We start from the raw sequence: 27,377 nt of genomic DNA on the forward strand, positions 1-27,377 counted from the left end.
ATGACACAGAAATATGTAAAACAACGTTCAAATGAGATATTAAAAGGGATACAAAAAGTCTGAATTAATAAATTCTAATACTTTTTAACATCTATTTCCTTTTCCATCACAGATATTACGCTTTAGGGGGGAAGTTTAAACATAAATTCTGATTTTTTTCTGCTCATTTAGATTTTAATTAAATTCGATGTGCCGTAAACGGTCATATCTCTGACCTAAAGGTATATTCTCACCTTTTAATATAACATGTTAATCCGAATTCATTACAATGAGCCAAAATGTTAACTCTCTTTTCATTTAATAAATATTGAAGTTAAATATTTTAATTGGAAAACACAGAAACTCATCATCACAAAATGAACATTTGAAAGAGGAATGTATTTGTACTACATATTCTACCCCCTGGCAACCCTGTCAAAACAAACCCAGCAACAACCATTAACAGCGCAAGAGTTTAACCAACGATCGGTGTCTACATGGAACACAGCAGCCAATGAGCGTCGAGAATTTTGGGCGGACTATTTGAACGCTACATCTTCAAGCGATTCTATTGGTCGGTTAGACTGTCAGTTTCTAAGACAGAGAAAGCTTTAAAAATACGCTTGTATGTTTTACGACACGAAATATTTAAAACAGATGCATTATAAAGATAACATAACATCAAATACACTTTATTAAATATAGGAATAATAAAAGCATCAGTTAAATGTATCTAAACAGAGAGACTTACGTTTCCTACGTGACAGCCCCAGAGGGGCGGAGCTTCATTCAACATCAACAAAAGGAAAGAGAGAAGCAGAGAAAACAGACGAAAGACTCGGATACACAAAATGTCCTTTTAACATCTCTGGTAATTCACCTTTATATATCTTCAATCATTCTTGTTAACATGTTCGTTTTCTTTTTAAATGTCGGTCTACATGAACTGTCAACTGTTTAAATGTTCTAGTTATTGTTTTATTATTCTGAAAATGGGTTTGATCTTTGGTATTTATGGGCTAACGTTAGATTTCGACATTTGAAACGCTATATTTCTTGATTTGTATGGTATTTTATCGACCTTTTGTGTATGTTAGTAATGAAAATTGTATTTTTATTTTACTGTAATGACCGAATCCCTTGTTTGTTTGTTTTTTTGATCGTCTTTGATGTTTACTTTGCAAGCTAGTGCATAATTTGAAGTCGATTTCTGTATAATTTTGTGTCGAATAGACTGATCCGTAAAATGCTACATGGCACGGTTTGTTTTATTGTAATACACGGATAAACCGTATATAATTTAAGGTTAAAAACATACACTGTACATCAATGTAAAGATTTAAACCCCTCCCCCTCTGGTCGAGGTATTTTCCAGCTGAAGGATCAACTGGGCTTTACTGGATAACATTCACTTTCGATCCTTATTATTCAACTCAAAGCGCTTTAAAAGGGACATTTCCACATTTATTTCACATCTCAGACGTCGGATTTATTTGTTTGGATCTCCTGTAAGAAGGCGTTAACCAGCGAAACCCGACACCGAGGCTCAGCTGAGCGGAGGGGGCTGGGCAAACCTTGACCCACCGCCCTGGGTGAACGGAATTTACTCATTTTGTTTTTTTATCCCCTTTTCAAGGTGCTTTGGAGACTTGAAACCCAGATAAAGTAAAATATGGAGGCCTTCAAACTGATGAAGGAGCTGAAGAGCAACTTGGAGCTGGAGGTTCATTATCTGCCGAAGGAAACTGGTCTCAGTTTGATTGAATCCACCCAAGAGGTAAACTAGTTTTACTAACTCCTGTGAAAGTACATATAAACTCTTTATTTGAAAACCGTTATTTAAATTTATACTATTTCTGTACACTGTATTAGTAAACTATATAATTAAGACTTTAAAAAAGAATCAAAACTCAACTCTTAAAAGGGATAGTTCATCCAAAACTAAATTGTCATAATTTATTCATCCTCAAGTTGTTCCAAACCTGTATGAATTTCTTTCTTCTGCTGAACACAAGAGAAGATATTTTGAAGAATGTCAGTAACCATTGGTTACCCATATTTTTCAAAATATCTTCTTTTGTGTTCAGCAGAAGAAATAAATCCATACAGGTTTGGAACAACTTGAACAAATTCTAAAATTGTCATTTTTTGGGGTGAACTATGCCTTTAATGGTCCAATTAAAGGGTTAGTTCACCCAAAAATGAAAATTCTGTCATTTATTACTCACCCTCATGTCGTTCTACACCTGTAAGACCTTTATTCATCTTCGGAACACAAATTAAGATATTTTTGTTGAAATCCAATGGCTCAGTGAGGTCTGCATAGCCAGCAATGACATTTCCTCTCTCAAAATCCATAAAGGTACTAAAAACATATTTAAATCAGTTCATGTGAGTACAGTGGTTCAATATTATTATTATAAAGCAACGAGAATATCTTTGGTGTGCCAAAAAAAATAAAAAATAACTACTTATATAGTGATGGCCGATTTCAAAACACTGCTTCAGGAAGATTCGGAGCGTTATGAATCTTTTGTGTCGAATCATGATTCGGATTGCGTGTCAAACCGCCAAACTGAACCACTGTACTCACATGAACTGATTTAAATATGTTTTTAGTACATTTATGGATCTTGAGAGAGGAAATGTCATTGCTGGCCATGCAGGCCTCGCTGAGCCATCGGACTTCAACAAAAATATCTTAATTTGTGTTCTGAAGATGAACGAAGGTCTTACCCTCATGTCGTTCCACACCCGTGATTAACAAATGACATTTTCATTTTTGGGTGCACTAACCCTTTAACAATATGTAATAGAAAAATCAGTTTTAACTTTAAACGTCACTTATTTCCCCTCATCCACACAGAACGGTAATGGAGTTTCAGCCAAATGTCGAGATGCTCGAGTTGAAGATCTCTGGAGCTTGACCAGTTTCTTCGGTTACAGCACTCAGACCTTTGTACTAGCCGTTAACCTGCTGGACAGGTTTCTCGCTATGATGAAGGTAACCATTCAATTCTAAATCATTCCGACTGATTAACATGTATTACATGACGTCTTCGCTGGTATAACCGATCTGTTTTGTGTTTTGCGTAAAGGTTCAATCCAAGTATTTGGCCTGCATCAGCATCGGCTGCCTCCACATCGCCGCCCGAGCGACCGAAGAGGAGTGCAATGTTTCATCCAGCCACGAGCTCATTCGCATCAGCCAGTGCAAGTTCACCGTCTCAGACCTCAGCCGAATGGAGAAGATCATTTCAGAGAAACTCAACTTCCAGTTCAAAGCCGTCACAGCCTTAACCTTTCTGCATTTGTACCACGCCATTGCACTTTCGCACACGTTCAACAGGTAAGAATGGGTGGTGGCATTATCGAACTTCAAACTCAAAGCCAGATAAACTCTTTAAATGTGCAGGACTGACAAAGGAAGCTTTGACTCGTGAAGGCTGATAAACAAAAGTGCACTTTGAGCATTTGGCTGTATATGGGTCACAGTGAACGCAGTCAGCCGTCAGAAACTAGGATAATCTTCTGACTAGACTGCAACAGCTTGTTAAATGACAAACAGCTCAGCTAACATCAGCTAAATGCAAGCTCAAATTAAATGCACTTTGGCCATTAACCATTTTACTTTTTCAGAAAAGACGTCCTGAATCTTGACAAACTGGAAGCCCAGCTGAAAGCCTGCCTATGCAGAATTGTTTTCTCCAAAGCAAAAGTGAGAACTACTTCAAAACAAATAGACACAGAAGTGATTTGCATGGAAGTTTGAGTTCTGATGAATTTTCTCTCTCTCTTTTTTAGCCTTCGGTGCTCGCCTTGTCGCTCTTGATGCTTGAGATCGAGGCCTTACAGTCTGCAGATCTGTTCGAGATCGCCCACCGCATACAGACACACTTGAAGGTAAATACTCAGAAGTAGGACAGACATTTTAAATGCCCAATAAAACCTTTCAAAAAGTGAAGAAATAAAAAGTTAATATGTGTCACAGACTGGTAAAGTAGAACTAGTTTAATCAAACATTTTATTATAAATATCCCTTTAGTTTCAACAGTACTTAAACATCCATTGGTGTAGGAAAAATCCAACGCACTTAAAGTGTCCTGGTAGCCAGCAGACTATCGTTTTACACATGTCAGTCCCATCTGAAATTGCGCTGGCTCAGTGCCCTGTCCTTATGTAAGCTGGTGTCTAATGCAGCAGTGTCTGTTGCCCTACTCAGATCTCGAAGGCTGACCTGGCGCACTGGCGTGGCCTCGTAGACCAGTGTATGAGGGAGTACTCCTCTCCAGAGTGTGCCAAACCCGACCACAAGAAACTGGTATGGATTGTCTCGCGGAGGACAGCGCAGAACTTGCACAGCAGCTACCGCAGCATCCCAGAGCTACCCACTATTCCAGAGGGCGCGTGGGACGAGAGCGAGAGGTAAACAGATCACCTGCGGAAAGACACAGGCATTAGTATGTCACACTCAAACTGAACAGTAGAAGAGGAAACTAATAGGAATATTCTGGTTTAACCGCATACAGATGGTTTCAGTCCAGTTTTGATTACCGCAGAAAACAATTTAGTAAAAAAAAAAAAAAATCAAAATCCACAAATCAAAATGATCTTGTGTGGCAGCAGAACCTGACAGTGGTGCCAAAACTGAACAAAATAGGCTTCGGTAATTTGAATAAAATAAAAGTTAAATATTAGATATGGAAATTAGAAATGTTGCCTCTGCAACAAGTTTAAGAACTAAAGTGACTGATGAAATTCAGCTGATCACATTATATCCCACATATTTTCATATTCTACAGATTACAACTTAAGTCTATGTGTGCAATTTTCCATCACAACTTCTGGTTTCAGTTCTGTCACAGTTTTTCCTCATGACATGACATTACTTAACCTTGGCGTTTTACTGACACACACCACTTACGTCACAACCTCGTCAGCACAGGCTGAAGTTCTTTCTGTATGCCCCACCCAGCGTCTTACTATCAGGTGTCCAAACCGTGTTACTTGATAACTACGAATGGTTAGTCACAGCCCAGAAACCAATCTGAGCATGTTTATTTTCCAAGAGCAATAAGTCATTCCTGAAGCTCAGCAACACAGCTGATTACAAGCTGAAAATCCAGACAGGACGCACTGCTTTGAGATGGCTAATGGGTTAGATATGTACAAGTCAAGCTAGGTGTAGCAATGGAATGTGGGTAGAGAATAATATCTGTTTACAAGCAGGTCACAGGTTGTGTAGCATCACCGGTGAGTAAGACAAGGGTGTGCGAGGTGTGGCCAGTTAGACGGTACAAATAATTCTCCTTTGAGAGCCAATTATATTGTACTATCAAGAGTACATATAACCAAACAAGTCAAGGGTATAAAGAAAAAGAAAAACAATAGATTAGAAGAAGAAAGGAAAGGAATGTTCTGGGTTAGGCTTGTTTGAAGCCATGCACAAAATATTAGATAGATAGATAAAAAAAAAATTGTATGAAAAGTAAAAATGTTGCCTTTGCAACTAACTTGAAGTACATAGTTTGTACTAGGGTTGTCAAAAGTACAGACTTTTAAAAATGTGACAATACCAAGCATTTTGAGCAGATTCTTAAACACACAAGAGGGACTGACCATTGTGTTCACATGCTCAACGATTCAAAAATGTTATAAATAGACATTTGACGTTAGAAAGCAGGCGTCTATCAGCAGATATATTAGGAATCCACTTACAGATGCCTTCTTTTAAACTCTCCCCTTTGTATCTGTGTAAGCACTCAGTGAAGAGCGTCAAATATGTCTATTTACAACATGTTTTTGAAGTGTTGATCATTGTAGCCAATCACAGACATATCTGTTGAGCATGTGAACACAATGACCAATCAGGGGTGTTTAAGAATCCACTCAACAGCGCTCAAAATGATGGTATGGTCACCTTTTTAACTGAAGTTGGTACTTTTTACAACCCTATTTCTTACAACCCTATTTCATTTCCCTCTCAAAAAGAAATTACACCTTAGGACATTCCCAAAATAAATGACTAATGGTTTCAGAGGTATTTTTTTGATTGCATCTGACCGTGTTTGTTTCTCTTACAACAGTGAGGATTCAAGCGAAGACCTGAGCTCTGGGGAAGAGAGTCTGAGCAGCTCGCTGGGCAGCGACGCCGAAGGACCCTACTTCCCCTCGAACTTCCGGTCCCGTGCCTGCAGACAGTAGTACGCTCTAAACCACTTGCCAAGGAGCACAACCACCAATGGAGATGTGTCCGCCACACCGCCAAATAATGATCTGAATGGCTTCCTTGTTCATCCTTCATGATGATGTCACAGACCTCTCCTGGCTGGAAAACTAATGTTGTACAGCGAGGTGCCATTGTGCCTGGGTTCAATGAAACCAATGAGTCCAAAATATCAGAATTGTATTTTAAAACTCTTCTTTTACGGCTTTACAAAAAGCCAGTCCACATACTGTAAACTTCTCTCTTGATTACTTGTGTTAAGCTAAAGTGAAATAATTCAGCACTGCACAACACTGGCAGCTAAAAAGTTGAGAAAAAAAACAAACAACAAAAAAAAAAAAAAAAAATGTAGCCATAGCGTTTATAGTAGTTGGTGCATGTTCGGATTTGTCAACATTCCAGGCGGCTTAATATGACATTTCCAAGGTACACTAGACTGTTATAGAACAACTTAGGACTTGTACTTTGGTGCTTTGCACAGTTTTGTAATTTGATTGTAAGCGTGTGACAGCTGGATAGCTGCATGCCTGCAGAACTGCTGCCTCTCTGAGGTCATAGAGTCAGAGATTTACTGTGGTGTGCATGGCATTCACAGGGAGGGGGATAAAGAGCAGACTGTTTATTTTTTGTGTGTATGTTTGAGTGTGATGTTAACCTACTTGCCAATTTAGTACAAGTTTCACTTTAGTCGATGTATGAAGACAAATACTGTATGTTGAAAATGTGCAACAAAAAAAGCATAAAAATGCAATATAAAAAAATGTAAATTTGTATAATGTAAAAAAAAAAATGCATATACGTTCTGTATAGCTTCTTGTAGATATTAACTTATTTATTGTTATTTTTGTCATGTAATATAAAAAAAAAAACATTCACAATTAAAAAAAGCTATTTTGAAATTCACTCAATGTCTCCTGTTTTGCTTAGTTGGGTTATCATGAATATCAACTTGACCTCTAATTGGTTCTCTGTTCCCAAGAGCCTCAACTATCCCACACACACAGAAAATGGCAAACAGCCAGTAGATGCTGTAAATCACCTCACTGCCACTGGATTTTACACAACAACAAGACAATACAGTGGCTTCATCATGCAGAGAGCCTTCGTCAACCACAACGTCATGATGTTATCAGCTGATTTAAACAGACTACATGCAACAAGCGCATGATGCAATTCTGCCTGGTGTGACACGATTATCACAAAAGAGGAAGTCATTCTTATGAGAAACCAACAACCAGTGCACTATAAAGAAACAGTGTCAAGTCAGTTTTCATTGGCTGGAAATCTTTGTTCCCTCAGAGGAACAGGTGGGCAACATGCCAAAAAAAGACCACAGGATCCATTTCAAAACGCATTGCACTACATACTGTGATGAAATTTTGAAAGAGAACAAACACTAGAAAATACCACATAGCAAGCATATTAAGATTTTTTTGAATATGGTTTGAAAGTCAAGTAATAAACTTAAAGGATTAGTTCACTTTCAAAAAAAATGTTCCTGATAACCTCCCCCATGTCATCCAAGATGTTCATGTCTTTCTTTCTTCAGTCGAAAAGAAATTAAGGTTTTTGATGAAAACATTCCAGGGTTATTCTCCATTTTGACCTTCACGCTTGAAGGTCAAAATTACAGTTTCAGTGCAGCTTCAAAGGGCTTTAAACGATACCAGACGAGGAATAAGAGTCTTATCTAGAGAAACCATCAGTAATTTTCGGGAGAAAAAAAAAAAAAAAAAAAAAAGTATATGTATATGCTTTATATAAACAAATGATCCCCTTGCACACGCTTCCGCCAAGACCGCACTTTCGTATTCTTCAAAATGCTTAAGCTGTATGTCCTACGGCTTCATTATTCAACTTACGGAACGAACGCAGTGCCAGTTCTGTTTTTTCCATAAGTAGAATAGGGAACGCGTAGGACATACAGCGTAAGCTTTTTGAAGAATACGAAAGTGCGGTTTTGGCGGAAGCGTGTGCAAGGCGATCATTTGTTTATATAAAGCATATACATTTACATTTTTTTTTTTTTTTTAAATGACCGATCATTTCGCTAGATAAGATCCTTATTCCTCATCTGGTATCATTTAAAGCCCTTTGAAGCTGCACTGAAACTGTCATTTTGACCTTCCACCGTTTGGAGGCCATTGAAGTCCACTATAAGGAGAATAATCCTGGAATGTTTTCATCAAAAACCTTAATTTCTTTTCAACTGAAGAAAGGAAGACATGAGCATCTTGGATGACATGGAGGTGAGTAAATTATCAGGAAAATTTTCTTTGAAAGTGAACTAATCCTTTATAGGTCCAGTGTGTAATATTTAGGAGGATCTATTGACAGAAATGCAATATAATATACATAACTATGTTTTCAGTGGTGTATAAAGAATACATATTGATGAACCGATATGTTTTTACTACCTTAGAATGAACCATTTCTATCTACATACGCCACGGGTCCCCTTACATGGAAGTCGCCATTTTGTGCCGCCATGTGTCTACAGTAGCCCTAAATGGACAAATTGCTTATTGCTTAAATGGCTACTCTCTTCTGTCTCAGACAACGACATCTTTGTCTTGTGTCGGCCACCGTAGCTTCTCTATATGCTTTGAAAGGGAGGGGTGAGCCGTGGACTGGTTGCAATTTGCAACCTTACCACTAAATGCCGCTAAAATTTACACACTGAACCTTTAATGCAATTATAATGACAACACCTCGGTTTTCCTCTATAGCCATTATGCAAGTTATGTAAACTTGTATACGAAGTGCCACACAAAAGCAAGTGGACAAGCAACTAAGCTATAGACCACTAGTGCGCTCCAATTGGTTCAAACATTTGCTATTCATTACTAATACACACAAACATTTGTGAAATTCCTGTGCAGTGCACAGAAACACACTCACTATAGAAACATTGGCTCAAGTTCCTCGTTCAAACACATCCCGCCAGCGTACAGTACTCAAACATTTGACACCACACAAAAAGTAGGTCACTTGCCTTGCAGCATTCCTTGATCGAAGCCAGATTTTTAGAAGCCCATTCTAGACTTCTTTTTTGTCTTGGAGGCCTGTGAGGAGCTTTTGAATTGGGAAAGTCTCTGGGAAGACAAGGAGATCCTGCACGATGGAGTTGGTGTAGAAAGGTGAACTTGAGACAAAGAAAATCCATCATCCGGTGCAGAGTTCTGAGAAAATGTCTGGGAAGTGGGAATAGAATTAAGGAAAGACTCCTTGCGCCGTTTCAATTGGCTAACTGGCGTCCGAGTCGAGGTGGGTGATGCTGAACGAGGCCCTGAATCCATCCCTTCTGCAATACTAGAGGTGCCAGAGACTGGTCGTTCAACCTGAAAGTAGAGGTGCGTGATATATTGAGGGCTGATGCATTATTGGTTATGATTATTACTGTTATAATGGAATTTCTGCTGATAGTTTGACCGATAATCTTAGCACCTTGTTAATTTGTTATTGAGCTTGTTTAATTCACAATCATGAAAGTATACATAGAACGTGTCTCTGTATTGTCTCATTTTAACTTAGTCATGAAAACGGCACAACAAATGTTTAAACAATGATTAAACAAGCCCAAACACAATGAATGAATAACACATGGTCTACAGAGTTTGAAATAATTCACATAGCAACAAATACTTGATGACAAAAAGTAGTGATAGTCACCCTAGATCTAGTCTGTAGTTCTCAATTTATGAGACAGCGGGTCCATTTAACTCGGTTAAAAGCAAATCACAAAATTATCAGTATTGGCCTCAATTAAGTGCAAATTTATTGGTTATCTGCTTTGAAATTCCTTATCAGTGAATCCTTACCTGAAAGGAAGATGGAGATTTTGACAAAGATGTCAAAAGGTCTTCATCACACCTTCTCTGGGGAGATTGTGGAGGAGATCTGATAGGTTCTTCCACAGTAAACTGATCATTTAAAAACCGTCTCAGTATGACCGGGCTCTTTTTTTGTATCTCAGGTCTGGACCTCCATTCCTCCATGTCCATGTCTTGAGATTTTTGCAAAGTCTCATCATCAGAACTCTGAAACTGGCTCGCCGCCGATGACCAACCCAAAACGCTTTCTTGGTAACTTATAGACGTGTCGAAGCTTCCAGAAAGCGACATGCGACGCCGAGCTCGGGCCATCTTCGCTCTCTGACGTTTTCTACGGAGAGCCGCAATTTTCTTTTCCCGGTTTAATCCCAGCTTCTCCTCCCACCACTGATTCCAATCGCCCTCCCACGCTGCAGCCAAGCGCTGGCTCAGATCGTCGCCCCAATTGTTGGTGTCAACAGGATCGGGAACTGACATCACGTCCAGGTGAGGCAGGTACGTAACCCCATGCGAGAGTAACTCTTTCTTCCTCATGACCTCTTGAAGGTCTCTCCTCAGTCTTGCCGAGCGATCTTCAATGAGGTTATACCGCATTTTGCCTTTTAAGCCCTTTAAATCATCGGTTATTATCTGTCGAAAATAAGAGTGTTTTTTTTCTGAAGCCTTTTTAAAAATGGGTTCAAACCATTTGTTCCATGCAACCTGGAGATCAGGATCCTTCTTTGGGATGCTTGGTCTGGTAGAGCAAGTTGGGTTATTCCCAACAGAACTGCTTAATGGGTCTTTATTGGTATCCGAAGCATTCAAGTGATCATTATTAACATTGTCATTTATTATTAAATTACCAAGCGACGTTTGCCGCCCCTCAGTCTCTGAGTCGCTCTGAGAAGATTGGCCGCCACTGTTGGCGTGGGACTGGAAGTTAAGGCTCTCTCCAGTTTCTACAGTACGTTCCACACTGACAGCTTGTTTTGGGACATCCTTGTTGGTCTGGGTTTGATTTGGTAGCAGATTCGATGTTTGAAAAAAGCCGTCTCTAGTTTCTGCACGCTGATATCCCTCAATCTCTGAGTCGCTCTGAGAAGATTGGCTGTCACTGTTGGCGCAGGACTGGACAGCTTGTTCTGGGATGTCCTTGTTGGTAGTAGTCTGATCTTTGTGCAGTTTCAACGTTTGGAAAAAGACATCTCCAGTATCTGTAAGCTGAAAAACGGACAGGTAGTCCTTTTTCTGTATAGCAGTAAAACCTGAGGATAACATGAAAGCACCACATGAGTACTGCAGTCTGAAAATCATTGCACCAAATAATAGAGTAGGGCTGCACAATTAACTGAGATAAAGCAGAAATTGCGATACGGATTAGTTATTAACTACACACCCTCATGTCGTTCCAAACCTGTAAGACCTTTGTTCATCTTCGGAACACAAATTAAGATATTTTGATGAAATCTGAGGGTTTTTTTTTTTTTTTTTGGAAAGCAAAGAAATTACTGTCATTCAAGGTCCAGAAAAATAGTAAAGACACTGTTAAAATAGTCATGTGACTGCAGTGGTTCAACCTTAATGTTATGAAGCGACGAGAATACTTTGTGCGCAACAAAACAAAACAAACAAATTCATCTCTCCCGTGTCATTCTCATACGCTATTTACATTTCAGGGCTCTGGTCACGTGAGCAGCATGACGTGTGATGCTGACACAGGAGCCGGCCAATAATGAGTCAGCATTCGGACGTAGAACCTGGAAGCGCTGCAACGTAAATAGTGTATATGAATGACAGGGGTGTGACGAATGACGAATTTTATTGAATCACGTCGTTATTTTTGTTTTGCTTTTGCGCACAAGTATTCTTGTCACTTCATAACATTTAGTTTAAACTACTGCAGTCACATGACTATTTTAACAATATTTTTACTACTTTTCTAGACCTTGAATGACCGTAATTTCATTGCTTTCAATGGAGGATAAAAAAAATGATATCTTAATTTGTGTTCTGAAGATGAACGGAAGTCTTACAGGTGTACAACGAAATGAGGGCGAGTAATTAATGACACAAATTTCATTTTTGGGTAAACTAACTCATTAAATCCCAAAAGCTGTAATTTAATTAAATAAATATACATGCAACACTGTTAATTTACACAAGCAGCTTATGATTTGATGATTTCAGTATCTCAGAGCATTAAATCCTGTTCTTTTTGTACTTTTGACTGATTATCACCTCACCACTTAAGACCAACCTAAAAGAGACTATCACATGACAACACAACTAGAATTAGGTAGTGTTAACACAGATATGCTCGAGATGGAGCAAGAAAGCTTAGCTATCCCACTAAACCTAATGTCCCATTTGGTGCATCATTATTTACCCTAGTGGTTCTCAAACTTTGACAGCACCTCAGGAGCTCAGCTTCTTGTAGCCTATGTCTTTTTGCCAGAACATGGCAACAGAGCGGCGGGTTTACAATATCAGCTTGTGATTCCATCTGCTGAAGTGGTGCTTTTCTATAGTGAGGAACTTCTATGTTGGGCTTGTTCAGACGGTGTGAAGTCAACGGACTGAGAAAGGATGATTCAGTGGAATTGCCATTCGGTGCCACTTCATTAAAAGGCAGAGCTTCAAGCGTTATTCATGCACTTGAAAGCCATTGCAACAGCTGTTTTCTTTCATTCTCCACCCCCACCGTTGACTAATGCAATCGTTTAATATAATACCAAATAATACCATCTATCTAACGCTCCCCAACTGGTTTTAATTGTTTAAATGGTTGTGAAAGTATTCTGACCTGTAATAGCTACGCTCAGTCTCTCCTCAGCGAGGTGTTTCTTGTGGGGTAGCTGAAGGTCTAGGTGCCTCAGACTCTCTTTGGGACTAAAAAGCCTCTGAATGGGTCCCTGAGTCTGACAGGCTTGCTCTCTCCCACCTGAGTGACAAAAGATAAAAAGATGCAGTCATTTATTCAGTTTAGTACAAAAGTGCTTTTATTCGTTGTGGAATATAGTTAGGTAAAAATAAAAAAACATGATGGAAATGCCAAGATGTGCATAAATTCTAAAAATGTGCATTGTGCAAAACTTGAGCTCAATTGAAGCAGATAAAATTATCTAATAAGAATGGCTACACATTTAGTGAATAAATCCCTTCTGTAACAAAAAACATTTGGCTTTGCCACAATATAATTAGACAACTGGACTAACCAGCTGAACAGTTTGAATGCACAGCATCTCAAATGGTTATTCTGAAATGCCTGAGCCAAAGTCTGTCATTAAAATGGTTGGGTATAATGACCTCACACAATTGCACTCTCAAACACCAGGCATGCTCCTCCAAACGCAAGACAACATGACCGCGTTTATTGCGTTTCATCGACACGCTCTGAGATGCAAGTCATTTATGATGCAAGACAAAAAAAGCCACAGTGGCTTCACTGATTGCAGCAACTTCCATTTTTATTACATATATTGTGTCAATTTTACGATTTTGTTCTCTTGAATACATGAGATGGAAACGCTGCTTTATTTGCAAATTTTATGTGATTTTCCAATTTTGTGCACAAGTGAAATTCGCAACTGATGCATTCATAAAGAAACAATGAAATTGCAAAGAACGCCACACCTCAAGATGAGATTAAGAAAAAAATACCATGTTTACATAGAAAAACAATTATAATAGCAGCATAGTGGAAGCCAAAAATGCATTCAGTGTGAAACCAGCTCTAATGCATGAAAATATTCAATGATCAATATGATTCAACTAATATATCCCCAACACATGCCTTCCATAAACCTAATTGCCAACTGGTAGCACATTACCAGGAATACACAGCAATTTGCATCAGCCAAATACATAAAAGTTCAAATTATGACGAACAACCAAACAGAAACTGTTGCTGATACACAAGCCCCTCACCCTTGTATTGCAGTAGCACGATTTCCTGTGACCTCTGAGAACCAAGCAGCAATTTGCTGGTTTGGCTTGGAGTCTGTGCTGGCAGACCGCAGGCAAATACTGGCGGAGACTCCATCATATGGTTCCATTTCAGCATGGGAACACTGGGAACGCGCTCATCCATGAGGTAAGTGGAAAACTGCAGACGATGAAACAGGAAATGCTTTATTCCTCTTGAACTGTACAGTGAATGCATCAGATACAAGGTAATACTAATGGGTATTTAAACAGACAATACCACTCAAAAGTGTGAGGTCAGTAGGATTTTTTTTTTTTAAAGATATTAACTTTTATTCAGCATTCAATTGAAAATTAATATGCACAACCGTTTTCAAAATTGATACTAATCAGAAATGTTTCTTGAGCAGCAAATCAGCATATTAGAATGATTTCTGAAGGATCATGTGACACTGAAGACTGGAGTAATGATGCTGAAAATTCAGCTTTGATCACAGGAATAAATTATATTTTAAAAGATGTTCAAACATTTATTTTAAATTGTAATATCATTCCACAACGATACTCTTTTTACTGTGTTTTTGATCAAATAAATGCAGCCATGGTGAGCATAAGAGATTTCTTTAAAACATTAAAAAAATCTTTCAGCAAACATTTGAACAGTAGTGTATAAATGGTATACCACGATACTTAAAGGGGACCTATTTTGCCTCTTTTACAAGATATAATATAAGTCTGTGGTGTCCCCAAAATGTGTCAGAATTTGACCCTATTTTGGTTTGAGCAAAAACACTCCATTTTTGTGTGTGTGTCCCTTTAAATGCAAATGAGCTGCTGCTCCCGGCCCCCTTTCCAGAAGAGGGCGGAGCTTTAACAGCTCACGCTTCGGTTGCTCAACAAAAACAAAGCTGGAGAATCTCACGCAGCCAAAATGATGATTGTCAGTAACGGTGTTCAGCCTTACATTGTTCAAACCGGAGTCAGACACTTTGCAGATGTTGTTTATGCTCAAACAGCAACATTACAAACTAACTAAAGTTAAAAAAGTGAAATCATATTAAACCACCCCTTTAATTATTACTATATTTATATACCATTTTTAATTGTGTACATTGACTACCATGATAGTGCCAAGTTACCTTGTGATAATGTCAACATCACGATTACAAAACACATTCAATAAGGAAATGCCCCACAGCATTAATGATCAAATTTCTAATTATACTGACAGTAGTTCCTGTAAAGGCCCTTTTCAAAGATCAATCCCATGACATTTGATACAGATTATCATTCAAGGAAGTTCTGGAGGATCTCATTGAAAAAAGGTGGAACACTGACACTCCCCTGGACTGATATCTGACACAAACGCTCATCTTGAATCATGATATATGACAGTGTTTACCTGGGTATTAATGAGGTGGTGGTTGGCATTGTTTTTTCCCAGGTACTTGGATAGTAACACTCGCTCTCCTGACAAACAACCTGGTGTCTTTCCAATCCGGAACAATGTGTAAGAGCAATTATCACTCTGCATAGGAAGTGACAAAGATTAATAATAAATTGAGACCCACCTAAAAACAAAGGAATAAAGAGACAACTAACAAAAGAGTGAAACAAAAGAATGATCATAAAATACACAAAACTGAAGAAAAGAAACACAAATTGTGGTCAATTCAGCTTAATTAAAGGCCGTTCTTCACCTAATACATTTTACAATGAAGTTTATAAAATTTAGGTGATAAAGTACTCTACTCTGATAGTTTAAATAGTTAAAGAAATATTATAAATACTATACCATAATAATAAATCCCATTTCTATTATCTAATTATTACTGGTATTATTAAATCTTAATAATATTAATAACAAAAATAGGACTCTATATTAATAATTAGATATTGTTTTTAAATATTGTTATTTTAAGTACTATTATTATTATTATTATTATTAATTATTGTAATATAAAAAAATCCTATTATTGATAATAATAATAATAATAATAATAATAGGGATTTAATATTAGATATAATAATACGATGATTTAAGTGTTCTCACACCACATCCAATCAGTCAAACACATTTAGATTTTACATTTATTAATTTATTGGATGTATTCTAATTTTATTATTGTAATACTTACAAATGAGATGCAGGTTACACTTTATTTTGAGTTGTCATTGTTACACTATAATTATACATTTAAGTACTATTATAATAGTACTTTTAATATTAATATTTGTAATATTAATTAACAAGTACTTTCTATAGATTTAGGGTTAGATGTATGTTATTATGCATAATTTATAGTTATTACTATAGTAACTACATGTAACATGTAACAAGGACATTAAAATAGTGTTACCAAGGAGCATAAAAAAAAAAGTATTTTCTAAAAACAATGCCAAATATAAAGCATAATCAAGATGAGCATGCAAACTAGAGCAGAAGTGAATGCAGAAAAGAAGAGCAAGAAATCAAGACTGTTTTTATTGGGAGTTCCAGTAAGTGCCCTTGTTTATGGTTGTGGATTAAGTGTTCACGGAAGAGGCACGTCTTCAGCTGTATACTAATTTATAGTAGAATTATTCACTCATCTCAGATAAATGCTACAGGGTACAATGTCTAATATAATAAAGTATTTTTAAAGTGGCCAAAAACCTTTGCGTGATGCTGCTTCTACTCTGGTAGGATGTTGCTGTATTAGTGGTTTGGCTATTAAAACGAACAAAACAATGCAGTCTGATAAAGTACTAAATGTTTATGGAGCACTCAGTTCTATATCACAATTTTGGCCAATAACAATGCACCCAAGAAGTGCCACTTTACCCTTATGTCTGTAAGCTCCGCCCCTGTTCTGTCAGCATAGATCATCACTCTCGGGTGACAGGAGAACTCGCACCATCGCCATGGTGATTTAGCATTGAAGTACAGGTTGGAATGTTCTTCACGGAACTTCTGCAATCTGAAAGAGAACAGAATGTCACAAAACTCTGGACAGGTTACAACATCCACACACTGCGTCATGTGGTGCAGGTTTGCATCAGCTCGATGCAATAATAATGACTTATTAACCCGCTAACTAGAGGTTTTGCAGCAGAACCCGGTCTGCTTGATCAGAACTTCAGGTCAACAATTCTCTGAATTTGTTTGTGGATGTTCAGCAAGGAACCATACATGTATGATTTGTGGTTGATATGAATGCAATCCGGAAATGAATCTGCTTCTATCCATTACATATATTTTGTGGTAATAAACAGCTTCCCGTGGTACTTGTGTTAATGACAAAAGCACCGCACTTCATTCTATACCAATATGACTTTGTCTTTCAGGGGGGAAAAAAAGGTGAAATTTTGACAGCTTGTTTTACATGGACAGACTGTCCTGTTTCAATAAGACAAAACCATCATTAAAGCAACAGTTATCTATACAACTTCTGCACTGTATTCCATATCTCCTGAAGCCATATGATGTTCTGTGACAAACAAACTGAAATTTAAAGGGTTAGTTCACCCAAAAATTAAAATTTGACGAGAATATTTTTGCTGCGGCAAAAAAAAAAAAAAAAAAAAAAAAAAAAAAAACGACTTATATAGTGATGGCTGATTTCAAAACACTGCTTCATGAAGCTTCGGAGCGTTATGAATCAGCGTGTTGAATCAGCGGTTCAGAGCGCCAAAGTCACATGATTTCAGCAGTTTGGCTGTTTAACACGCAAATCATGAGTCGACACAGAAGAATCATAACACTCCGAAGCTTCATGAAGCAGTGTTTTGAAATCAGCCATCACTAAATAAGCCGTTATTTTGTTTTTTTAGCGCAACAAAAATTCAAATTCAAAAACAAAAATTCTCGTCAGTTTTTAATATTAATATTTGAACCACTGTACTCACATGAACTGATTTAAATATGTTTTTAGTACATTAATGAATCTTGAGAGAGGAAATGTCATTGCTGGCTATGCAGACCTCACTGAGCCATCGGATTTCAACAAAAATATCTTAATTTGTGTTCCGAAGAATAACGAAGGTATTTACGGGTGTGGAACGGCATGAGGGTGAGTAATAAATGACATTTTCATTTTTGGGTGAACTAACCCTTTAAATAAATGGTTATAGCGGTTTCTCTTTAAGGTGGCATGACAGATCGCTGTTGCCGCCTCAGATCAAGAGAAGCGGTAGTGAACTGAACATCTCTTCTGCTTTAATACTAGTTACAGCACGAAATAAACATACATGAACATCAGAAACTGTTTCATGTCTCATGTTATCACTCAACTGCAGAAAGAACTGCAGAAACAATAGCCTTGTTTCCATTACAGATTCACGCAAAACTTTTGCAATATATTTTCTAAATGTCGATAAAAAACTATTGTGAAATGACAGCGTTTCAATTAACTGATGATATATAATAAGCCCCTTTTCACAAGATATATGCAAGTCTCTGGAGTCCCCAGAATGTGTCTGAAGTTTCAGCTCTAAATACCCCACAGATCATTTATTATAGCTAGTCAAAGTGCGGTGTAAAATGACGGCATGACAACACCACTCTAATACAACCTCTTCTCTAAAGCAGCCCAACATGGCCTCACCCCCTTTGTTGTGTGTTCCCAGGGGCAGGGTTTATGTAAATTTTGGGGTTTGTGATGTCACCAACCTGGGAAGAAGCTTTCTGTAGTCCTTAAAAAGCAATTTCAGTAAAAGAAAATATCTCCGTTTGCATTGAACTTTGAGCGTCGTAACTTTGCAGATGTTGTTTATGCTCAAACTGCAACATTACACACTAACTAAAGTTAAAAAAGTGAAGGACCCCTTTAATCAAAGGAGACATATGTGAGTTATCCTTTAGATTGTTCCATCACAGCTTAACAAAAAAGAAAAAGACAAATGACAAAAAAGTTTCAGTTAACCTGACCTTTGGAGCTTGGGTACTTCACAAAGTCAACTAAAGAACATTTTGTAGCGGAAGCTGATATGATGATGATGGAGTCGCGTACACTGAGCTCTAAGCACAAGATAACACAGGCAGTGAAGAACACATTGTTCTTAAAACACACACATACCCTTTATACGCATCCCAAAGATATGCTGCTCCCCACTCATTGACCACCAAAAGCTCATTTGGGAGGTGTGGACTGTGAAAGACAAAAGAGAATACAGACATCAATAACTCAAGTTATAGGTTTAGCTACTGTTACAATGGCTAAAATATAACATACAGATCCAGGAAATATCCTAAGCTAAGTTCCCACCGTTCTTAAGGAATCTAGTAAGACACAAATACATTTAGGTATACGTTTCAATAAATGCACTACCATTCAAAATGGGGGAAAAAGTAAAATAATCCTTTTATTCAGGATCCATTAAATGGATCAAGTGACATCAAAGACATTTATAATGTTACAAAAGATTCTATTTCAAATAAATCTGGTTCTTTTCAACTTTCTATTCAAAGAATCATGAAAAAAAATAGTTTGCACAAAAATATAAAGCAGCACAAATGTTTTCAACATTGATGATTATCAGAAATGTTTCTTGAATAGCAAATCAGCATAATAGAATGATTTCTGAAGGATCATGTGACTCTAAAGACTGGAGTAATGATGCTGAAAGTTCAGCTTTGATCACAGGAATAAATTACATTTAAACATAGAAAACAGCTATTAAAAATTGTAATAATATTTCACAATATTGCTGTTTTTACTGTATTTTTGATAAAAAAATACTGACCCTAAAATTCAAATAGTGTATATATTTTCCATATGCAACTATATTCACAATATAGCAGTGTTTCTCAACTGGTGGGTCAGAGTGTTACAACAAATGTAATTCTACGTTTTTCTGATGCAAGACTTTTTTGAAAAACGTGCATGCAAGCTTCTGTCAGACGCATTTTAAGCAAAGGCTATATGTCAGTGTCATTATTTTAACATTATGTTACAAAATAAAGTCTCACCCCTTCGAAGAAAAACAAACTTTCCTGTCCAGGTGTTATACTGTGCTCGTAATTGTAGCACACACTCTTTAACTGCACTCGCAGAAAGCGGTATATCACTTCATTATGAATAAAGCGCAAAAAATTACTAGCAAACAACATCGTAGTAATGTTTTCAATTAGCAAGACATGAAATTACCAAATAGTATCAATAAATTACGTAACTGGTTCTTCGTGTGTTAGCTGGGAAGGATTTGCATGCAGGTATGATGTTCTATTCATCAGGAGCTGTTTCCATCCGTTTCATTAACAGTTCATGTTAGTATTGTGTATTTACTGTAGTAACTCTTGTTTCCATAACCCCAAAATGCCACAATTTTCACATTGTTATTTTTGGTGGCTCTACCAACTTTACTGTATTAAGAATGACTAGTTGGGGACTGTTTTAATAGCCTTACCTTATGCAGTTTATCGATCAGTATTAATCATATGCTTACAATTTAAGTGCATGTTAAGTAAAATGGGATGGTACTTGTGTGTCAACCATTTCTGTGAAATAAATTTGCTTGGTTTGATTTTAAAACCTCAGATATGCAATTTATATGTATACAATTATTACAACTATGTATAAAAATTTGTTTAGACGCTTTCTTTTAGGAATTAGGTCACGGCAAGACAAATTTCTCCTAAGGGAAACAATAAATAGTACCTTGACCTTGGCTCAACAACCATGGGAAAATGTGCGTCCCATGGCCAAACCAGTTGAGAATCACTACAATATAGCATAGTCTTACACATTGTGGCTTAAATAAATGCTATTTTGACTGTGGTGTGCAGTAGATGTAACTAACCAACACAGAATATTGTTCAACTATGAGCACATAATAACAAGAAGGGAAAAAAAGTGATTTGAACGTCAAACGTAAAAAAGTCATTTGATTATCAGTTCGGTATCAGCGGAGCTTTGTGACGCTGATCATTTGAATAACCGCTAGGGACATTTTCAAAATCAACTAGTCAAATAGTAGTCAGGCTTAAGGAAGCCCTGAATAATCAGGGTCCATGACGGTTCTGTGAGGCGCATGTTAAAGTGAGAGCTTTCAGACACACCTGGCGGTGACGCAGGTGAAGCGATCTTTTGCCTGGATGACGTCCACTAACAGAGGCCTCCTTTTAATTCCTAGGACCCACACGGAACAGAAATAATCCGACCGCACAGCCACATTACCTGCACAAAGATGTTTGACATGATTTCACATAACATGACATGTCCATTGATTTTCACTTTTTCATGATTGCATGAATTTCATTGATTACTATAGTTTGATTGGTGTGATTAATGACCGTTCTCAAAGGTAAAGCTTTGTTCACATCTCACCTTGATCCTCCATATTGCCCACACTGAGCTGTCGAATAGTTCCATTCAAAGAAAACTCAAAAGGTTTGGGTTGCATGACAAAACTAGGAGGCTTGTCATCATTAGACTGTTGCACCACACTGTGGAAAACTGAGGAACAGCAGTAAAGGAAATTTTACAAGAAGCAAACGCACATTTGGATGTTCTAAAGAATTATGAACAAACTATCTAGAGTTTTTGATTTTAAAGACCTTTTTTAAGACTTGCACTAATAACATTAACACTGTATGTCCATATAGAATCTCGAAATTAATCATATCTCAGATTGTTTGTGTACATATTCGACTGCAAACCAGGGTGACTGCAAGTTTAAAATACTCAAGACGTGATGCTTTGGGACTTATTCTAATCTCGCATACTATTTAGGATGGATAGTATGCATATTGGGACGCAGGGCAGTATGCTTACTAGTAAGACCATGATTAGCTGGTTCAGGTGTGTTTAATTGGAGCTGAACTCTACAGGATTGGACACCTCAGTGTGTTACAATGTGATTGCATGGAGTTCTGGATGGTTGGTAAGGTATTTGGTTGAACAGGTATGTTCTTTAGAACATCCAAACGTGTATAGAGTTAAATATTCAGTTATTGAAATCAGCCCTCAGATCACTGACCCCTAAACCCTTTCGATCGTGAGTTTAAAATATTCTAACTGTCCCCCCAGAGTGAGTTTTTTTAAGGCGACCGTTATTTTAGAACGTTCGCCTTTAATGTTTCCATAGCGACGCGTCTTGCGTGTCACGAGCGCTGAATGCAGCAACAATAACACTGTATGACAGATGGATCGCTATTATTTAGTTTTTCCTTTTTTATTTAAAATATTCGCAAAATTGCTTACCATGTCATCAACTATCTGATATTCCGATTCTCAAATATGTGTAAGTGAGTGTGCTTTGTTGTTTTAAAACCTTTATAAATGATCTTTATCTTGATCTATAATGCGAGATGGGCGCCGCCATCTTAGTTTGCGCTGCAGTTCACAAGAGTCCTGTCAGTCGGATTTACAGCAGGTTAATTCATAATTTTCTCCCGAAATATATGCAAGTAAGTGGCTGGTGAACTGGAAGAATAATAGAGTAAACTTTATAGTTACTTAGGCCCTTTATGTGTGTCTGATATGAATAAATGTCGCCAAATTATATTTGTTATTGCTGCTTCCACTGATGTCAGACATCAATATGTAAATTATAAACGCTTAATGTATTGTTTTAATGGTGCTTATGCATATTTAAATGTCTGAAACCTTAAAATAAACATTATGTGCCTGAAAACACTGCATAGCTGTGATATATGACAAGAGCTGCGCGCGTCCGTCTCGCAGCCAGAGCACGAAAGCACAGTTTGAATCTGGCAGTTATGTGATGTCGCTGAGCGTTCGAAATCCCATATGTGGTACCGTACGCCCAGGGGCACTGAAATAAAAATCCCATATGTGGGACCATACCGCTCAAAGGGTTAATCATGTTCATCACCTTGGCATTAAACAAACCATGACACTATGGTAACTATGGAAGAGGATACAGAGTTTGTCCATCCGGACTCCACCGGGATAGACCAGACAGCCCCCGTTCTCATATAAGGGCACATATCCTAGAGCGCCCCCTGTGGAATCTGAACTGAACTCCTTCTGCTCCCTCTGAGAACTCAGCTCTTCATAGAGGAGCGAGGAAAGGAGAGATGGAGGAACATCGCTCACAATATCCCTGAGAAGATAGTGCAAACGACGGATCCTCTTCAAGTAATGTCCGTACTCGCACCTAAAAGAAGGAAATCACATATGAGGATTCATTTTAATGCATTAGTAAAGTGAAACTTCACCTTATATTTTTTTTCTGACTTTACACATTGAAAATGTAAACTGGACAATCTTGAAAGTTTTTTTTTTTTTTTTTTAAATGCCCCTATAATGCTAAATTTTGTTTTGGAGGTCTCCTACAATAGGATTACATGCATCCAAGGTAAAATACATTGCACATCTGCTCATTTCTCAAAGGCTCTGAAAACTTGATCGAAGATTCAGTCTCTCTATACTCCTCCTTTCCGTGAGTCTACTCTGCTCTGATTGGTCAGACGGCCCAGTCTGTTGTGACTGGTTGACTCTGATCTAATCCTCAGCACTTGATACACAGTGATACAGTAAAACCGACTGCATCGTTACTGTTTGTATCAAGTCCTCATCCTTTTGAAGTGCATGCAAAGTGGATTTGCAGCGCTGAAAACAGCATCTTCTCAACATGTCCACAAACTAAACTTCCAGTCTCAGCTACAACTACATTGTTTAAGGGTAGGTCAAAGTAGACGGCGATCGCAGCAGCCAATGACAAACACAGGTGGGTATTATGCAAATTTGCTGATATATGCTGATGATTCATTTGAGCAGTTCAGAATCAGTTCTTTATTTTAGGAGACAAACTTATTTGTTGTGCACTTTGGTCTTTGAAACCTTGCAGGCCTTTTACATTCACAAACAGCTATTACACAGCTTGAAAGGTAATATTCGGAAAAAGCATAATAGGGGCAGTTATCAACTTCTGATTATCGATTGTTAGACAAGTTGATTCACAAAATAATCTTACCTTTTATAACTCAAGCCTTTTATAAACTTTCTAGACCACTTCATTGGCATAAAACCCTGATTGAAAAACAAGAACAGAAGACAGCTACTACAGGACCACTAGTAAACATGAAAACATGTCAACAACAACAAGACAAATCAATCTGACCACAACAAGCACACACATCCGGACTCCCTCACCCGTTTATTTCTGAACGAGAAGTTATCGTAGAGCAAATGTCCCATCGTGGAGAATGCGTCCATACAGTAATGCTGGTAGAAATAATGCATCTGAAGGGAAAACAGAGATAAAACACCTTTTTTGTATTAAATACAACATTTTGAGAGCAAAAGTCACTTCATAACTAGAGATGCACTGATTGACCATTTAGGAATCAGAATCGGGCGAATTCCCACATGATCAGCTAGGATCGGTGAACGGACGGTCAGTCTCATGCCTTTCCGATTCCAAGCATTTTGTTACCAACGGCGCAGTCAATAACGTCAGCTGCACATTCTGGCTCTCTTCTCTCCAACAAAATGCCCGTCTTGGCGAGTATTCAGTTAAACACACTCAGTTTTGGAATGTTAAATAGTTGAGAAAGAGAACACATGTTGTGTAACAGTAATTTTGGGTCCGTGCATAAGCTCTTAAAGTGACAGCAGCCTAATAAACCTGCTGCTGTCTGTCATGTTAATCAAAGAACAAAAGACAAAGAAAATCACTCTCTGCTCTCAACTAAAATTGTATCACTTTAATTGTAAGCATTAATCTGTATTTAATTTTTACAATGAAGACTATCCAGTTATTTTACATTTGATTCATTTCTGTAGTATTAATTAGGAGAAAGAAAGTCGGAATCAAAAACAAAACAAAAAATAAATCAGACAAAAAAATTACAATTGGTGCATCTCTATTCAAAACAAAAATGAGCAAACCCAAAGACTTTGAGAATCATGTTGCTCAAACTTACATGCTCTGGAAAATCCATTGGATCTGGTAGATCAACAGATGTGACTTTGGCACCTTGGAAATAAAAAATAAATACATAAACATACATTATGCAAATATTACCCCTAAAAACATTTTGTACCTCTAATACACCAGTATATCCAACTGCCGTGTGCATCCGGTGTGTGAGGTCTGAATGCACTCTGATTCCGGAAGTGATCTCTCGCACTCATTGACATATATACACACATGAGCGATCACTGTCGTTGTCAGAGCACGATCAGACCTCACTAAGCGAGTGCTGAACGCAGTTGGACACAGTGGTGTATTAGAGGTAAAAAAATAATACAAATACTGTTCTGTTTCTCGCACAAACCGATCGTTTCATGTCTTAGGACATCAATGTGTCGTCGCAAGCCGCAGGGTTTATTTGGATTTGTCTGTGCATGGTTTTTTTTACTCTTATAGATGGAGTTCCCATTGCCATGCATTATACGACTGACAGACTGCAACGGTTGGAGTTAAAAATCACCATTTGTGTTCTACTGAAGAAACAAAGTCACCTACATCTTGGATGCCCTGGGGGTAAGCAGATAAACATCAAATTTGCATTTTTGGGTGAACTATCCCTTTAAAATAACCAATGGCCAAAATACACAGACTGTCTATTTATAACCAACCAAATGCACTGCAAATTGCATTTTACATTTTGGGATCCGAGGATGTTTCATCTGATATTTAAATCCAGCTAATGACTAAAATTCAGATCATTAATAATAATGTTTACCTTCAAATGCTGGCATTAAAGGGGTAACCGCTGGTCTGACCGGCACCCATTCCTCCCCGCTCACAGTGTGCTGGGATTCAAACTCAGGATGGGTCGATGATTGTTCAGCATCACACTGTAAATTCACAATAAACAAGTCTGTCATGATACAGATTCACAATTACAGGCTGGAGAATGTGAAATATATAATATTTTGATAGTTCTGGTACAGGTTAAACAATGAAAATTATTGTTCTCCTTCTGTTAAATCCTGCCATGCCAGAACAAAACACAAATAGCCATTTGTTAGAGAAGTCCTACTATTCTTCTGTGCCACCTAATACATTTGTGAGATCTACTCATTTTGATTTCTGTACTTCATCAAATAATCATTAATAATAACTCATCACCATAATCATCTTGGCATGCATTGTTACTGAATTTCTTTGAATGCATACTGATTCTTCAAGAGATATTTTGTTATGTATCTAGATGATGATTGTTCCAATTTTTTTACTTGATTCTTTTGCAATAAACAAATCCTCATCTAGCTAATGCATGCATATACCATATGCAATAATAAACCTTAAGATTAAAGCATTTAGATTTTCTGTACTTCAAATGATCATTCATAAACACTTATAGTAGTTCAGGTCCAATTCTTACTATAAACTAGTTACTTATTATCATGCATATTACTAGGATATTGGCTGTTTATTAGCACTTATAAGGCATGACCATATTCTGCATCCCTTAATCCTAAACAATTTTAAACTTAACTACGTCACTAACTATTAATAAGCAGTAATTAGGAGTTTATTTAGGAAAAAGTCGAAGTATATTGTTAATAAACAGTGAGAATTGGACCCTAAAGTGTGACCAAACTTGTAACAGAAACATATATAATATAGTTATGATGTGAATCGTCTTACCAGCCCAGCACCAACAGCAAGCACGCGCTCGTATGAACCCCAGCCTCCATAATTGTGCTTCGTCTGAACGTCAGGCGGTCCATCAAAATACAAATGTGGAAAAAGTTGACGAGGAAATGTGTTGTCCATGATGGTCGCGCGGAAGTGCTGTCAACCGGCCCAGAAGATCAGACAAGCCCGGGCATGTTGTCGTGAGTACGCCGGGCGTCCACATGCGCTCTAAAGGGTCCCATAATTGTCTCCACTTGCAATGTCGTTTCGAGATCGTAATATGTCGAAAAAGTCGTTTTCATGAAGACAAATGTTGAAAATATTACACGGTATAGCACGCGTTTAATAAAAACGTGGACCGCGTGGGAACTAAACAAAACGTGTCTGGCTGCTCACGTCACATACCTCAGCTGATTAACGGGAAGCCAGACTGTCCGATTCAATCCGCCCGCCAACCGGAAAACATTTCAAAATAAAAGCATCTTAAATTAAAAAAAAATACAATAAAATAAAAATAAAAGCATTCTAAAAAAAAAAAAACTCTTGTCAGTGTACTACAATGGTCAAAAACTTGTGTAGCTCAAGGAAGTAAATAAATGATAATAATAATAAAAAAACGAGTGATAAAATGACACTATATCCCCATGTCTTGTTATTCAGGTTTCAGTAAACACTGATTGTGAAACAGTGAAAGTTAAAGTTTTTAATGAACATAAAAGCAGTGCCCCCAGTTGTTCATCCTAATTTTTATTTTATTATTATTTTTTATTTTATTTTTTTTATTAGTTCTCAGCTTATTTACATATTTTTAACATAATTTTTTTTATTCCTTTTCATGCTTTTATTTTTTATTTTAAATACTTTACCTGTGCGTATAGAAATGAAAATGAAAT

The 27,377-nt window shown here is 37.5% G+C and overlaps 2 protein-coding genes across 2 annotated transcripts; one reads left to right on the forward strand and one right to left on the reverse strand.

The window, feature by feature from the left end:
- Positions 1 to 713: 713 nt before the first annotated feature.
- On the forward strand, positions 714 to 7,108 carry ccng2 (cyclin G2). The gene is made up of 8 exons (XM_048167008.1): positions 714 to 850; positions 1,616 to 1,756; positions 2,846 to 2,983; positions 3,078 to 3,328; positions 3,619 to 3,697; positions 3,784 to 3,882; positions 4,202 to 4,404; positions 6,066 to 7,108. Exons 2-8 carry the CDS (start codon positions 1,652 to 1,654, stop codon positions 6,181 to 6,183), a joined length of 993 nt encoding a protein of 330 aa, XP_048022965.1. The 5' UTR covers positions 714 to 850; positions 1,616 to 1,651; the 3' UTR covers positions 6,184 to 7,108.
- Positions 3,976 to 26,937, reverse strand: taf1c (TATA-box binding protein associated factor, RNA polymerase I subunit C). Its single transcript, XM_048167005.1, has 16 exons — positions 26,494 to 26,937; positions 25,583 to 25,697; positions 24,818 to 24,870; positions 24,045 to 24,134; positions 23,866 to 23,921; positions 22,811 to 23,046; positions 21,252 to 21,380; positions 20,984 to 21,101; positions 19,002 to 19,073; positions 16,769 to 16,904; positions 15,347 to 15,472; positions 13,948 to 14,125; positions 12,824 to 12,961; positions 10,027 to 11,285; positions 9,201 to 9,546; positions 3,976 to 4,417 (listed from the first exon to the last, which is right to left on the reverse strand). The coding sequence occupies exons 1-15, from the start codon at positions 26,620 to 26,622 to the stop codon at positions 9,232 to 9,234; spliced, it is 3,150 nt and encodes a 1,049-aa protein (XP_048022962.1). The 5' UTR covers positions 26,623 to 26,937; the 3' UTR covers positions 3,976 to 4,417; positions 9,201 to 9,231.
- Between the last annotated feature and the right edge of the window lie 440 nt (positions 26,938 to 27,377).

This window comes from Megalobrama amblycephala, linkage group LG18 (genome assembly GCF_018812025.1).
Source record: "Megalobrama amblycephala isolate DHTTF-2021 linkage group LG18, ASM1881202v1, whole genome shotgun sequence".
NCBI classification, from domain to species: domain Eukaryota; kingdom Metazoa; phylum Chordata; class Actinopteri; order Cypriniformes; family Xenocyprididae; genus Megalobrama; species Megalobrama amblycephala.